The sequence below is a fragment of the Diadema antillarum genome, unplaced genomic scaffold (assembly GCF_040938485.1).
Source record: "Diadema antillarum isolate AM-2024a unplaced genomic scaffold, OU_Dant_1.0 scf00000192, whole genome shotgun sequence".
Taxonomy (NCBI): Eukaryota; Metazoa; Echinodermata; class Echinoidea; order Diadematoida; family Diadematidae; genus Diadema; species Diadema antillarum.
In genome coordinates, this window is record NW_027271081.1 from 2,655,691 (window position 1) to 2,672,880 (window position 17,190).

The 17,190-nt window shown below is 37.7% G+C and overlaps 1 protein-coding gene across 1 annotated transcript in view; it reads left to right on the plus strand.

The window, feature by feature from the left end:
* Window positions 1-15,297, plus strand: part of LOC139723540 (uncharacterized) — a 37,308-nt gene extending 22,011 nt beyond the window's left edge. Inside the window, exons 5-11 of the mRNA XM_071634780.1 lie at window positions 6,257-6,428; window positions 7,715-7,905; window positions 8,803-8,886; window positions 10,488-10,589; window positions 11,644-11,736; window positions 13,247-13,394; window positions 14,744-15,297. Of these exons, the coding sequence (XP_071490881.1) occupies window positions 6,257-6,428; window positions 7,715-7,905; window positions 8,803-8,886; window positions 10,488-10,589; window positions 11,644-11,736; window positions 13,247-13,394; window positions 14,744-14,868 (915 nt within the window). The 3' untranslated portion in view covers window positions 14,869-15,297. The remainder of the gene's footprint in view (window positions 1-6,256; window positions 6,429-7,714; window positions 7,906-8,802; window positions 8,887-10,487; window positions 10,590-11,643; window positions 11,737-13,246; window positions 13,395-14,743) is intronic.
* The last annotated feature ends 1,893 nt before the right edge of the window (window positions 15,298-17,190 follow it).

Here is a 17,190-nt window from a genome sequence, read left to right on the forward strand (position 1 = left end):
TGTTTACTGTATTATCTATTTCTTTATGCATATATTACTTTATTCATTTATTTATCTCCCAATCTATTCATTTATTTCTGTATTCTTTCATTCTCTATTGGTTATCTCGTTATTTGTTTATTTATATGTTGGTTATGTTCTCTGCGTGTTCTTCCTTGAAGCTTTTTTTTATTCATTCATTAATTTAATTTTTCCCTTGATTGACTTCGTGGTATCTCATAGTTGTTTTTTGTTTGATCTTTTTTTTTTTTGGAAGTGTAAAGAGTAATCTTGAATGTGGCCCCGTTAATTTAATTATTTGTTGCTTTATTCATTGAATCATTTGCTTTCCGTGTATTCTCTTCAACTTTTGATGTCTGTTTAATTCTTCAGTACAAATATTGATTTAAAAAAAAAAAAGATTATTTTATTTTTATTTTTTATTTTTTTTTAGTGGGGGATGGGGTATTCTTTGTTAGAAGTGTACATTATAACATTGAAAATGGCTGTCCCTGCCCATTCTGCTGCAGTTGAAAGAGAGCACATTCCACATAGTGATGTGATGTTTACATGGTATACCTCTTTCATTGTCTCATTTAATTGTTTCTTGTCGTTGTTTTGCTCTTGAAGATTTGTGTGGGTGTGGTGGGGGCGGGCCTTGCCTGTTTCATAATTTTCTAAAGTTTTCTTTGAATACCAAAGTATGCTTTCAACTTTAGCGCAATCATTCAACATGTGTACACACGTGCAGGGATATCTCCTTGTAAAATGACGCAAGACACCCACTATCAGATGGTGCCATACTCAGGTATGGCAAGTGCATGACAAATGAGACACAACCTTGTATGGAGGAGCAATTTTTGAGATGTTAAACAAGAGAAGTGTTTTGACTCGGGGGTTTTGTTGGAATCTACCATTTTCCATCCTGTTGTGTCCGTGACCGTCATTCCGTTGAAGTTGTTATAAGCTTGCACTCGGCAACTAATGTGCATAGTGATGCAAGGCGGATTCAGACATTAATTTGACAGTTCATATTTCATCTACAGTGTATGTTAGACCCAGTGTATAATCTTACAGTTGAAGCACCGAAATATTATCACATACATGTATCTGTATAATTCTATGAACAAAATTTGTAATTTCCAGGAAACTTTGATTAAAACAAGAAGTACTGTCTGTTTTGATATCTAACCCCATATTCACCTCTTTTTGTGTGCTTCTTGATCTTCTTCAAATTAAGCCACACATTTATATAATGTTAATAGAAAGACCAACACAAAAATGATGCAGTTGTGGCTGCTTCTGTTATTTTGTCACAGAGAAATGCTAAATGTGTTCTTGTGCAGCTAAATCTCCTGGAATGATGTGTGTTTATGCTTAATGTGTGATGATCACCAGCTACATTGTACAGTGTGTACTGTAGCTGTTGGTATAACGAAGCGTTGCCCATGTGAAGCATATAAGCCTCTGTGGAGGTCAGACAAGCAGAATGCTTAACCGATTAGTGCGTTGCTATGACACGCTATTAAAGAACTGTCATTAATCCTCTTGAGGTTCTCAGATTTCTTATGCCAAAACGTGCAGCCAACACCATGCAGCCAACAACATGCACCCAGACTCTTAACCCTTTGAGGATGAGTCCTGAGAATATTTGGACAGGTGTCTATGGGAAATGCTTGTTGTAGCAAAGTCAAACCGTCCTCAACAGGTTAACTGAGGCAAACAACTTAGACAAAATAAAAACGGAAAAGAAAATATTGTATATAATTGCATAATATAATATGAAATGTGTAATGCAATTTGAACACCCCCCCCCCCAAAAAAAAAAAAAAAATGATACAAAACAAAACCAAAAAACCAACTGTCATTTTAGTTGTAGGAACTTACTGGAAATCTTGTATGTTTGTACAGGATAGGTCCCTTGGGGCAGAGAGAGAAACATTTACATAAAACAAGTAGAACATAGAAGCATGATTATAACTGCATGCATATGTATGGACTGTACAAAGTGTAAGTTTACATGCATGCCTTTCCGTTCAACAATCTGAATCAATTCTATGTTGATTGGATTATCTCCTCATCAACTACACTTTCCTTGCTCCCTGATTATGCCATTTCTGACCCCTTTTGTATAAATTGGAGCAGTCATTTGTTCATGTTGTTAGTCTTACCCTGAAGTCATTCCAATGGAGTAGTGGTGACTGTATATTCCCACATATCCAAAAATATGTTGAAAAAACAGCAATAAGCAAACAACAATTATAGAGCTAACATTTCCACGACGTGTTCCTTTTGTTTTTGTTGATGGTTGGTGTTTTTTTTTTTCCACATCAGTACTCATTGTAAGGCATATCAGTGCAGTTTTCATGAGGTCACAAGGCAACTCGTGACTTGAACCGGGAGAAAAGGACCAGGGTGTTTTCATTGTGACAGTTTGCATGTTTTTTGCCTATCATGGATTTTCACAATCCTTTGGGAGGAATTTTGTTCAGAGAGAAACAGCCATTCAGATACTGTGGGTGTCCTGATTTGGACACCTCCCAGATCTATTTCTTTTCAATGATATGTTTTGCATCGTGGGCTCCCATGTTGACACTTGCTAGTTTGCCCAGCTCACTGGGGCTTGAAACTTTGCAGCACACACTCATGGTAGCAATGATCTTGATCTTTATTTCTTTCTTTCGTAGCTCTCTGCTGTTGTTGTTGTTTTGTCTTTCTTTCTCCTTTAGTTTCTCTTTGTCTGTTTCTGCGTCATGTCTATCGGTCCATCTCTCTCGTTTTTTCTTTTTTTTTGTCCTCGGGACATTCTTTTTTAATTCATGCACCAAATGCCCCACCCCTTCACATGGAAATGGAATTGCATTTATATCTCTCCTTTTCAAGATATTTTTTTTCAAACATTTTTCTGTAAGAAATCAAAGCACATTTTACGTTTTGAGTTTTATAGAGCGAAACAAGCTTGATTTGGTTCCCGCACAGCACAGCATAGACAAAATCCGTCTGTATCCGTGGTGAAATCTGATCACATGACCCGTCTACTGCATTTTAGTTGTAGCCTCTTGAGTATGTGAAGTTTATTTTGGGCATTCATACAATTTTGTAGAGTGGGAAGTTGGCGGATTAGACATTGAATCACTGGAGGCTAACTATCGGTCTATTTAAACAACAAAGAGTGTGGTGTTTGGGGATTCCCCTTCCACTTGAACTTCTCTGGTTGGTTGTCAGTTACATTTAAAATCCTTTCCATACTAAATTCTGAAAATCCCCATAAATTTGATACAAAGGCCACCAGGTTCCCGTATGGAACAGGTTAGATAGTTGACATGGTGTAAGCAGGATGTGGTTTTAGGGCTCATTCTCACAAAAGATCGGATTGTTTCGAACAATGTCAGATTCAAGCAGAGTTCATGCCACAATGATGAGGTCATCTGTAGAATTCTTGTGTTTTCCTCGACTGTCTGTTTGTGTGTTTGTTGGTGGGTGTGTAAGCGGTTGTGAGGCTAGCATAACGAGGGTCAAAATGCTACACAGGTTAATGATGCATGCAGTGAATTTTTTTTTTGAATCAGAGGTATTGTCTGTAAGATTTCATGCATGATTTTGGGAGACATAATTCTTCAACTGTGCAAAATGTTGTGATGTTTGCAAAAGGGATATAAAAATACAACGTTTAACCAATTACTGACCAATAAAATTGTGGCATACCTCATTTCTTATGTTAGGGATTTCAAGATTAGAATGGAACAGGTTTAGTTCATTCCTTCATTTCAAGGGCCAGTTATAGCGTTAGCAAGGTTAAGGCCTTTCCTGATTCTGCAACCGAAATGTGACCGAGAAAATTGAAGGAATTTTACTCTTCTTTATGAAATCAAAGCAATACCAGGTAATAAATAACACAAGCTACATTTGTAGTTAAAAGATACAGTACGAAACTACCGAAATGTGTGGGTTTTTTTTTTTTGGGGGGGGGGGGGGTTTGACTTGTGTATCCAAAAATCATTCTTCATGCCATATCAAATGCTGTCACGATGTTGTGAAAAAATGATTCTCTATGCAATTTTGTGTATACCCTGTATGCACATCAATCGTTCTGCTATTAAAGTCTGTAAAGACATCAGTAACTGGCCTAGACTTTGCATCCAGGGGGGATGGCTCATGGAATAAATTAAAATCTTTCAAACTTCAGAACTCTAGTCTTAAAGATATCATCTGCTTTTCCTCAAATTTTTCCACCAAGAGTTTCACTTTCAGACACTTGTGTGCATTCGCTGAATCTAACAATGTGTGTGTTTGGGGAAACTTTCCCTTCTTCAAGGATATGCATTATGAGTGTAACTTGAAGGCACATTGGTATTACCAAAGTTGAACATGAGTCAGTAGAATCACCTGTAGCTCTGCGTCCACTGACTGATTATATGAAAGTCTTGAGATAATTCATCCACTGTGAGTTGTGGAATCATTTTGAGACACTTTTTTTCCAGGAAAGATACTGAGACGAGAGCGAGAATTTGCGGGCTGTAGGTCAAAAAAAAAAAAGATGGAATATCCCCACCTCTCGCAGAAGAAAAAAATAGTTAAAAGAAACTAGGAAAAACCCATAAAAAGCAGAATATTGAGATTGCGATTGAGATTGAAATAGCTGATTCGGTGCAACTTATTAAGAAGGAATATGATAAAAATGTTAACAATTTCATGTTACAAAAACAAATTCTTATGGTACCTAGCAAAAAGTAGGAGATTGAGAGTGAAAAAAGGAAACTCTGTCAAGATAATCCCCCCCCCAAAAAAAAAAAAAAAAAAAAATGAGAGAATAAATTATACAACATTATCATTGCCATTAGGAAGGGAAGCTTAGCATAGCTGAAGGTATCAAATGAAAAAAAAAAAAAACTAACTGATACATAGTTGTAGAATTTGATATTGTCATTGAAAACATTATCCTTCCTGCAGCAGCAGTAAGGAAGCCTACCTCTATCAACACTTGCAAATATGGTCGGATCAGTACTTAATGGAAGAGAAAACATGACACTTGTCTCAGAAGCATGCATAAACCATTGTGAATTTTTGTCACATTTTTTTCTCAAATCAGGGTTGCTAAATATTTTTCCCAAAATTTTTATTTTTGAAAGCTAAGAACAGTAGGAATTGCGATGATTAATTTTTCTTTCTCTATTTTGCTTTAATATGTTAAGTTCCTGATGTATCAGATTAAGCAAGATATGGAATGAAGTTAGGGCTTTACCGCATTGTGCTACTTATATTGTACTTCAGTCATCTGTAATAAGTAAATTCTAGTTGGAAGAATGTAAAAAAAAAAAGCAAGATTTAAACGCAATGATTTATTTTTGCCTAAAGTCATGTTTTAGCCTGAATCAGTTTTCACTAGCAAAATATTCTGATTGGAATAAGAAGACTGTATATACAGCAATATTCATGGATTTTACACTTTTTTTGGCCAGTGTGAATCCCAAAGCCTGCAAAAATATTTTATTGCTCTTTCTGTGCACATTTTGTGCAGGGAAAGTCTGACACTTTGTTTTCTTGTGTTTTGTTTGTTTATTTTATTTTATTTTGTTTCTCTGTTATCACTTGTATTGTTTTGCAATTTTTCCGAATTGATAATAATAATAATAATGATAATAATAATAATAATAATAATAATAATAATAATAATAATAATAATGATAATAATAATAATAATAATAATGATAATAACATTTTTAACATGTTAAACCATTTTCTTCAGCAGCTTATGAATACCACTACAGTGGTAGCACGTGTGCCTGTGTGTGTATGTGTCCTAGTATTCCTTTCAGTGTGTGTGTGTATAACAATGGTTTTCTGTGCAGGCTGTAAATTCAAAGGGATTATTTTTGTGTATACTGTAATGAAACATGTGTACTTGTGTTGTACTTGATCTTCTTAACCCTTTTCCTATGGGAACCTGGTGACCTGTTTATTAAGTCTATGGGGATATCAGAATTAGGTATAGAACGGGTTAAGAGGTATGATACGTTGTACACACACTTCAGTGTGCATGTTCCGCTGTTAAGTAGTACATTGAGCTTCATGTGTGTATCTGGAATCAATTTCAGTTATTGTTTTTTGTGAATTGGATGAAAAATAGCATTAAAAGCTAATTGCGCAGCTCAAATTTGTAGAGCTGCAAATTCAATGATGAAAAATAAAGATGATTTACAGTATTCACTTTGCTATATGGTTATTGTTTTAGATATCAATTTTGTTTTGTGTTTTTGTTTTCCCCAAACCATTGCAGATGCTTGCCAGGAGGTTACAGATTGAGGAAAAGCAGCGGATGGAGGCGGAGCGGCGGCGGAGGATTGAGGAGCGTCAGATGGAGCAGGACGAGCGGCTGGCGAGGCGGTTGTCACAGCAACAGAACGGTCACCGGCACCACCCCCACTCGGGCAAGCACAAGACGAAGACAGGTAGGTTATCATCCAAAAAAAACCCGTCTACATACTACATACTGTATGTCCCCCCAAAAAAAAAAATTACAGTGGGACTTTCCGCAATGATAACTTTAGAAATAGTCAATCAATCCAAATGCTATGTCAGGGTTTGAAGCTATAACTTCTTACCCACATCTTACAGAAAACCCCATCTGGTTTGCTTCTGTTTTCAAAGAGAAACGAGGATCTTTGTAGAGCATGTCAGGAATCCCTTCCCTCCGAGTTCTGTCCATTCTGTTCACACATTAGTACACAGTTCCAAGAGCACTTGGAAGAAACGGACCCATGACATGCTTTACAATGACCCACATTTCTCTTTGACCGCTTATCCAAATTAAATGTTTTTTGTTTTGATTTTTTTAAAACAAAATTTAGATAAGATGGTATATTTTTAGGCCGTGAAAGAGCATTCTAAAACTTTAATCATATTGAAAGTTATCAATGTGGAAATTCGATTGTATTTTTGGAGGGAGACATACATGTAAAAGTAATAGTTATAGTTAAAACACAGAAATAAGGTGCAATTTCAAGGCTGCTAGATTCAGATTCTGAGTCGAGTGTCACATCATCCGCACTTTGGCAGCACAAAACAAAGACAGGTGAAATTCTACTAGCTGAAAGTGATTATCACAAGATATAATGTTGAAATCAAATACAAAATTGTTGAGTAGGTACAGCAGTTCAAGAATGTTATTTTCTGTGTAAATTTCTAAAGTATCACTCATTCAGAAGTTCAATTGTAAGAGTGGTAATCTACTTAACAACTTTTTAAAAACGAAATTTGAATTCTAGAATGTATTATAACACCGGTTTTACATATTTTAAATTCCACTTTTAAACACTTCCCCACCATACCAGGGGACATCCTCCTCCCACATCCCCTCCCTGCTCGGTGACTTCATTGTCTTTGCTAAGTAGCTCTTTTCTTTTTCTTTTCTTTTTTAATTTCTCTGTCTCATGCCTGTGACTGTTGCAGTGTGTTTCTTTTTCGAGGTAATGAAGTATTAATATATTTATTCACTTGTTAATCTATTTGCTTATCTATATAATTGCCTCTTTTGGCAGGGGAGCTCCTTTAATAGTTATGACAATGCTGTTAGACTTTGTGACATTGAAGTGTAATCATAACAAAAGATATTTTTAATAGCAAACACAAGACAATGGAAATTCAACACCATGGCCTAGTGGAAAACTGAGAAGTTTTGTGTACATGTATCCGTGTCAGTTATGTGCTTGGTCATTTTCTCACCCTCCTACCAAAGACTACGTAGAGGACGCCATGGGAGAAATGAGAATAGCAGACTCGAGGCCGAGCCGAGGAAGCCACAACCGATCGAGCTCATCGCCGGCAGTCGCGGCCGCCGGGGGAATCGAACAGCCAATGACCGTCGCCATGGACAACAAGGACAGCGACGAGGAGTCGGACGCGCTCGCCAAGCTGAATTACGACGAGGTACGAAACTCGCTGGGGTCCGTCAAAAGTGGAAATGTCGTGGTCGAGCAGTCGAGTGACGGTATTCTTTTGATCATAGGGTGTTCGGTTCAAGACTCGGCCAATTTAAATGTAGCCGGCTTTGATACAGTGGAGGTGTTGTGGTCTCGTGTGCAGCACCATTAGGTTGATCAGTGGGCTCTGGGTTTTTGCCACTTGTACTGCAGAAGTACTAATAAAGGAGGTGGAAAATCACTAACTTTTTTTTTTTAATTCTGACAAGGAATAGTTCTTATTTTTCACTCCATCAATGGTCCTCAATGGTGAATTCAGCCACCTGCAAAATTGTCTCCCAAATTTCAATTCACAAAATATTATAGATATATACAAAATATATGGCGTGTACAGGGGGTGCCATATCCGTTTTTCCCAGTGAATCGATACCCACGTAAGAACCTCACATGAACATGAATGTACATGTACAACACCGCACTAATATTTTGAACAAAGCTTGGGATAGTAGAGACAATTGTCCTTGATTCATGAAGAAGTTTATAAACGAAATGTCTTGTTGGACTTTGCAAATCTTGTGTAGTCAACAAATTGTCACCATTGAAATGAAGAAGAAGAGGGATACCACAAGTTTCTTGAAAGTTCATCTCGATTTTGAATGTAATGGTGTTAAATATGTAGCAGACTTGCCAGTGAAATGTGTTCATATATGCTTAAACTAAGATGCAGGAAACATTTCTTTTTTCCATTAACGAATGAAAGATAGAGGAAAATGCGTTGAATTCTCATTAAATCTAATCTTCATTTTAGCCCTTTTAGATATGACTTGGTGATCAATTAATTTCCCAAGGATTTGAAGCTACAAATGAGCATTGTTTTGTTGTCATCTTATGATTTTTTTCCCAGAATATCGCGAGACGTATGCAGAAGGAGGAGGAAGAAAGATCAAGGTTATCAGAGCAGCACCATAAACAGCTTCTACATGATGAGGTAAAGCATCAAAACTGTAAGGCATCAAAAATGACAAGATAGAAAAATGGTTCCATGACATTTGTTCTGCAACAATTGCTCCCATAAAATGTCTCTACACTATAAAGTGAGACACAAATTCTACCCTCATACATAACCCTAAACCTAGCCCTAATCCTCACATGAAACTATTAAAACCTGAAACCTTATCACAACCCTAACACTTACCCTAAGTCGTTGCAAAAAATAAGAGAGCAATTGTCGCAGGAGCAAATGTTTTGTCACCAGAAAAACAATGGACCAAAGGAAACTGTAAAAGTGCAGATTCTTGTGCAATGAACTTTGCTCACTAGCCAAATTTCATTAAACCTCACTTAATAATATCCCAAATGAGCGTATTTCTGTACATATTACAATACCTTCCAGAAAATATTCACGCATTCTCATTTTCACGCTAGTTCATTTGAGGGCGAATTACATTGCAGATAGATAGATTAAAGAGAGAGAGAGAGAGAGAGAGAGAGAGAGAGATGGAGAGAGAATGTTAAAGGAGAGATGTATGGTGGATAAAAAGATTGCATAATATGTCGTTGCAAATATTGCAGCAAAGTTTCTCTGTGTAGGAGGAGTACTGAAGCAGCCATTGTCTTCGTGTTTAATCCACTGTGCGTGCCACCAGTCCCACATAGGATCTTGAAATTCATGTTCTTTGTTCGTCCTTCATTAACTTCTGCCACAGTGTTTCCTTTCGGCCTTGATAAATAGCAGCGTGAGAAAGAAAGTACAACGATTTTCACAGTTTTGAAACCATTCGATTTTAATAACTTTCATGAAAGGGAATTCTCACGAAATTGTAGAGGGGCTGCGTCTAATGTTCAGGTCGTTCAGTTCCAGTTTCAATTTCTCACAGCTCTTTCTGTGACTATGGAGAGCTGTTGACAGTGATGTGTGAAGCTGATAAAAATCAAATGAGGAAATAGTATGTGTGTCAATAAAATTTGCACCCAACTTTCCAGATGAAACATGCATTGATTCTATTTTGAGGATATGTTGGAATACTGACCGGCGCAGCCCTTCCTGTGGCTCTAAGGGGTCAAAGTATAGAATATTCTCTGGAACATTAAAGGGACAGTATAGTATTGGTTGAGATGAGAATTGAGCTGCTAACTTTTTGCGCGATATTAAGAAACCAGGTTTGTATGAAATGTAACAGAGCATGCCATTCTAAGAGGAATTTAACGTTAATCTGAGGAAAGTTATGTTGAAAATGGCTTAAATATCCAGAAAAACAAAATAAAACACAAAGTGATCATAATAAAAGATAGATCCCTCCAAATTTATTAGGATCCCTCCGTTTTGATAATCGATAATAGTAATGGTAAAGATAATGATATTAATGATGATATATGATATGTTTATGATCATTGTGAGTGAAGTAATTCATGTGAATTTATTGAAATGTCAAGTCCTTACCAGTGCATGAAAAAGAACTGGAAGGGACACCATTGTGTGACAGGTTAGCCAGTACTTTGTGATATCTTTTATGGGGACAACATGCAGCAGTTTTGTTTTGTTTTTTTCTATGTCTTTGCCAACAAATTATTTATTTCTTTTTCACCCAGAAAATTGCCAGAAAAATGCAGCACGAGGAGGTGATGTTGGCAAAGAAGAAAACGCGCAATAAGTACATGAACAGGGTCAGCGCAGAGGTGGCAGATCCCGCAGTAAGTATTCTCCGTCCAACCTCACTTCCGTAGAGTGACTTACTCATGTAACCCTTCATCACAAAACCCATAGAAGTTGGAGGGATCAATTTGTTTGTTTGTTTGTTTGTTCATATGTAAGTATGTATGTTTTTTTTTTTTTTTTTTTTTTTTTGGGGGGGGGGTTGTTATACACAGAGGGTGGTTAAGGTCGAATTCTGAAAGAGAAGAATTTCATCTTGATCCGGATAATACCCATCAATACCCATCAATATTGGACTTACATACCATACCATAACATACATAACATACCAAAATTAAAAATGGAAAATCAAACGTGTTGGAAAACTACTTCTTAGGGGGAAAAAAACAAAAACAAAAAGGGGATAGAAATCTCAGTGACAGCCATTTTGAAGGGATTATAGAATGAATGCAAATTTTGAACCTTTCTTGAAATCATTCTACTTCTGTTTATGTCAAAGTATTCACAAGGTTGTGCCTTTTTTGCTGCTTTTGAAGAGCTAAGCTGCAAGGAAATGCAAAAGATGCATGTTTATAACAACTGAAAGGTCAAAGGTCAATGAACTTTGCAAGGTGACTGCACTCTCCATAATCTCCCACCTTCCTGAAGTAGCCGGGGCCCCGTTTTATCAAAAGATAAAATCAATTTTTAATTTCCTTACCACATAGGCTGCCATAGACTTACAGTTGAAATCAACTATATAATCAATTTTAACTCTTCATAAAACAGGGCCCAGATCTAATCAGATTTCAGATCTGGTAGAATTTTAGACCGACGTTCGCTTGTAACAGTTTCACCCGCCTAGTTTTAAGTTAGTCTGTGATCAAAGTGTACTTGTCAAGACCACAAATGTGTTGGTAAAATCTATAGCTTTAAGAAACCTACTGCAGTATCTGCGCCTCAGTGGTGACCTTTGACCCGTGAGGTACAAAGATGAGTTCCACGGCACAATTTCAAAGTTTCCAAAGTTGCTGCTGAACTTCGTAAACTTGATGAATCAAAATTGCATAACGATCTAAATAATGACTGTTTTTTTGTTCTCTCACTCTGCAGCCAATGGTCCACGTCAGCAAAGAGAAGAAAGTCCCAGTCTTAGCGGATGCCAAAGAAGGCAACGGTGTGACACTCACAGACATCAGCAGACCTGTGAGTTATAGGGCTGTCTTAGATTTGCTGTTATTTTTTTAGTCTCCAATCATGTACAAAAAGAAAATCAGCATCAAAAAAAAAAAATGAATAGATAAACAAATAAGTGAATATATACAGGTAGATATTATAAATATTATCTTTTTATTTACACTTTCAAATTTTAATTCTTTTTTATGTATACTTTCCTTTTTCTCAACTGCCAAGTAAAAGGCAGGTAAAGGTTTAAAATGCAGGGGAATTTGGTACTGGTATAACAAGATCTGCTTGTTACAAGATACTGCCTGTTACATAGACAGTGATTTCCACCTTGTGAAATATTCCACGGTCAGAATATTCATGACTCATGGAGAAAAACACAAAAGTGAACAAGGGAAAAAGCTCAGTGGTGAGCATTACATACCTTATTACTACTGTAAAATGACAGATGTGCATGTAGTCCCACATATATGTATTTGTGTTTCTTTTACTGGTATATGAACTATCACCACAAGATATCTAGCATGGTGAGGAACTGGGTTGTTTGTAGCCTTCTTGTCATGTCAAGTTTTCCCCCGTGTTGGCAAAATGACACTGACATTGCTCTCCATTCAGAGGGTTTTCAAATCAAGTTTTCCTCCCATCTTTGCTGGGTCTGCTGAGCATCTGATTGTGTGCAGGTTGTTGAACACGTGAAGCGCATTGCGCTCCCAGAGCAGAGATGTGTGTAAATGTGGCTAGGAATACATAGATTTCAGAATGATTAGTGAGCTCATAAACTCTTCCATTGGTTCTCCCAAATGCACTTGTGCTTGGTCCTTGGAAAAGGACACACCTCTTACAAATGTAGATAACAATATGTACTGGTGCTGCATGCACAAACACTTCTCGAGCTACATTCACATGCAAAACTCAATCTCAACCTTAGTTGATCCCCAGAACTAAAAAATATGTTATATTTACCTCCGCCAAGGGAGGAGGTTATGTTTTCATTACCGTTGTTTGTTTGTTTGTTGTCCGTGTGCAAAATAACTCAAAAAGTAGTTAACGGATTTGGATGAAACTTGCAGGAAAGGTTGAGAATGACACAAGGAACAGATGATTAAATCTTGATAGTGATTCGTGAATTTTTAGGGAATTTATGAAGGATTTTTGATATTTTGGCAGGGTAGGGTTAATGAACTTGGGAGTTTAGGCTACGCGTATCTGAGGTTTGCATGCGCTCACTGAAGTGCGTGCTCTAGTTTCTTCTAAGGCGAGGCACGCCGCGCAGCTGGAAGTTTATGACGTAACAAATGGCTTCTATATTGGGAAATTGGGCGACTTTCAGCACGCGTACGTATGGGTGGAAATCACAGATCTCTATGGAAGAACAAGATCAGTGGTGGAAATGAGCTGCATGCTTGTTGGAGGTCTGCGCTCTCAGAGTGCTTCTCTAGTTTGAGTATCAATCTGTCTGTCTGTCATATCTGTCTGTCTCTCTGTCTGTCTCTGCGTCCGTGTACAGGGAGAGGGGCAAGACTCGCTGCAGCGGAGCGAAAGGTCAGGCGAGAGTCAGGGCAAGTCAAGCGGCAACATCCTGACGGCTATTGACCCGACCTACCAGCCCCAGCCGGGCAGCGGCGGCAATGTGGTCCTGACCAAGAAGACGCCCATTGGAGACTTCGCACCACCACAAGGTAGGTGCTTTGCCTCAAAGTGCAGTTTTTGGTTTTATTTTTGTTTTACCTCTGCCAAGGGGATTACGTCATTGCCAAGGATGGTTTGTCTGTCTGTTTGTCTGTTCACAAAATAACTCAAAAAGTTGCAAAGGGATTAATAATGTTGATAAAGTTGATAATAACACAAGGAACAGATTACCAACTTTTGGTAGTGATCCAGATCACTGTCTGGATTCAGATTTTTTTTTTCTAGCTTTTTGAAGAATTCTCTCTCATTAGCATAAAAAACCCCAACAAATTAGGGAATTCAATCTGTGCGTATTTGAGGTGCCTGTACATTATATGTGCACTTAGCGCATGCTCTATGCGCAGCAAGAAGCTAAAGTAGAGACACTGGAAGGGATTCTACATCGTTTGGAAAAAGGGCTTTTTTCAGCGCATGTATACACAGGTGGAAATGGGCTGCTTGGTGGAGGTCTGTGCTCTCAGAGTGCTCTTCAAAATGTTTATGAATTTTTCTTTTTTTTTCCTTTGGGTCAGGGGCAATATGTGCTGGGTTGTTTTTAGTACATGAACTTCAATTCACTTCAACAAAAAGGTGAAACTTGGTAGTTTAGCACTCTGTGCAGTGCAGATTGATAGTTTTCCGTGTTGTTCTTTTTGTAAATGGCAAGGTCACATACAAGCAATACATATATGTGTTATTGTTGATACTAAAAACTTTCATCGGCTGCGGATGATGATAAATTTAGATTTTTGAGCTTCAACCAACCTTTAATTGTAGAGGGCAAGACAACACTTCACTGCATAAGGCTTGAGAAAGTCCTCAGGAGTAGGACGAAAGCTTGCCCACTACAATTAAAAGTTGGTAGAAGCTCAAACATTTAAATTTGTTTTATTGTTCTTTGTCTTTTGGTGGACACATGGAGACAGAAAAAATGTTTTATGGAGATATTTAGGGATTTTAAAAAAATGTGAAATATTATGATGTGGGGTATTGTTTATGTTTGCATATACAGTAATTTTCTCTGTTTTTAATACAAATGTAGTTGTAATTTCTATAGATGAGGAAACTTTGTCCTGGGGTTAATTTGACATTATGGACTAGTGTACGTAAATATCCCTTTGTAATCTAGTAGACAGAAGTATTTCTGTACATATGCTGTAAAACCAGAAATGTTCATGGCTTGAATTTTTTCGCAAACTGAAGGCAGCATGAAATTTTCTTGAGCTGCTACTGGCATTCAATGCATATAGTGTAGACAAGAACTTTCATGTGCATTTTAATTTTGCAAATCTTGGCTCTCGTTTTTCTTGTAAAAGCAGAGTGGTTCATGGAACTACAGGTATATTTCTCTCATCCACAGACTCACATCTCCCGCCCGCCAACGGAACTAGCGAGGAGAATTTTGGTCCCATCCAGGGCACGAAGCGTTCCAGTACCAAAGAAAAGAAGAGGGGGTCCATCTTCTCCAAGCTGAAGAAGAAGTGAGATGGGAGAGGGGCGAGGTCTCACCCCTGTGCCCCTTCTGGCGAGCGGAACACGCCCACTTCGAGAAAACAGCAGCCAAGGTTTTTATCTTCAAAGAGTCAGAGACCCACACCGCCATGACTATTAGATTGATCCATGTTTGAGGAGGATGACTGGTTTGATTCCAGTGGTTGTGTGGATATATTCACTTGTATGCTGGTGTATATATGTACAAAGATAGAGATTTCTGTTAAACTAAGTGAAGAATATACCTGTTTATGAACTCCTTGTTGCTTCCCCGAGTCAGTTATTCGATATGTTCTTTCAGTTCTCGTGTTATTCAGGTGAGGGATATTGGCAGATATTTAAATCTTATGTTGATTTGTGGTAGAATGATATTTTCCTTCACGTGAAATAGCAATCTTTAGTTTCAGAGATGATGCAAGTCGAAATTGGGCGTGTTTTTATTCTGTTATATGATTTTTCAGTGTGAAAGCACCAGTGCTTTCAGCTATCAGGTTGCAGTAGTTACTTCACATGTGAATCTTATCGATGTCAAAAAGATGAATTTAACTGAACTACAACGTGACTACAACTGCAGCCTCGTTTTAAAAGAATGAAAGTGTAGCATCAAAAGAAGGCTGAATATGTGATCATTGAAATATCTATGTGGATATGCACTTTGTGGTTATGACCCGGAGATTTGGTCTCGTGTTTCTCTTTATTTATTAGTTTTTCATCTGTGTCTTTCGTAACGGTATGAGTTTCTCGGCTGTTATAGGTGTGAAGGGAATGGAAGAAGTGGCTCTTTCTTTCTTTTGTAAAATGAAATACAGTTGAACCTCTCTTATCCGGCCTCCCTTTATCCGGATCTCTCTATTATACGGACGCAATCTCGCCGTGATTTTTTTTTTTATAATTACGGGAGGAAAGGGGGATTCCCAACTCCTTGAGAACTCCTGCACAAACACACATGAATTACGTATTACTTCCAACATGATTAACATACATTACATCAAATTTCCTCCCAAATTGCTTACCTTCAGACATTTTAACATCCCCAAACATCCCCAAATGTAACAATGAAAAGGTTGCAGTATACACATTACTACATGTGGTACTACAATGGGCTACATCAGTACATGTGTATGTATATGTACATGTATAAAGCATTGAGTCTCCCGTATCCGGCCAAATCCCTTATCCGGATGAGCCCAGGTCCCTACTTGTCTGGATATGAGAGGTTCAACTGTATTAACATAAATGCCGTGACATAACACATCCCCTGTTGGCATCTTGTTACCAATTTGTTCAAAACTCTTTCCCCCAAAGCTTAAGTTTGTGAGGGAGGGGGTTTTAGCACTTTGAACAAATAAACCAGCAAAGTTGTTCACTCGCCACAGCATTTTTTTTCTTCTTTTTTTGAATGCAGCTTGGTACTCTGGCTCCAGTTTACATTGTGTTGGCCTGAAATTAAGTTCATATTTTTGTTGTTTTTCTGTACGTGTTCAAGGGGAATTCAAGATCTTTACATCGTTTCAAGGCCAGTTGTTAACATGTTGACAGTGTTTGATTTGATAGAATACTTAAAGTGTTTCATGTTCTACTCATCACTACAATGTACCTGTGTAGTGATACAGAGAGAAATGCCATGTCATTCGATATCTCAACAATATTCATTGTTCACCTAATGTTGTTGTAAACTATTTTCAAGAGGGTATTCAAATATGATAAAGAATTCCACATTGTGGCTGGTCTGGAAAAAAAAAAAGAAGAAAAGATCTCCCCGCAATATAAACACAAAAAGCAGACAAAAGGAAGCCAAGTATTTGCAATCAACTGTCAAGTTTTGGTTTCCAGTCACGGTATGAACAATGTCAGCACCGTTCTGTACATCTGCAATGACACAGATAGAGGGTGATGAGATTCTTGCATAGTCTGCTGCACATTTTTTCCTACGTCTTCCTAGTCTCTGCTTGGAGAGCTTGCCAAACCTTCTTGCTTGTTGCGGATCTTTTTAGTGGCAGAGCCCTGCGGACTGTTGACACTTTTTCCCTCCGCCAAGGGAGGAGATTATGTTTTCTTCGGCGTTTGTTTGTCGTGTCCGTGTGCAGAATAACTCAAAAAGTTGTGAACGGATTCGGATAAAACTTGCAGGAAAGGTTGATGATGGCACAAGGAAGATATGATTAAATTTTGGTATTGATTCGGGTGTTTTTAATGAATTTTTGAAGGATTTTTTAATCTTTTGGCTGATAAGGTCAATGGATTTTGGAGTTCAAGCTGTGCAAATTTGAGATTTGCATATGCACGCACTCAAGCGCATGTCTGCTTGGGTGAGGC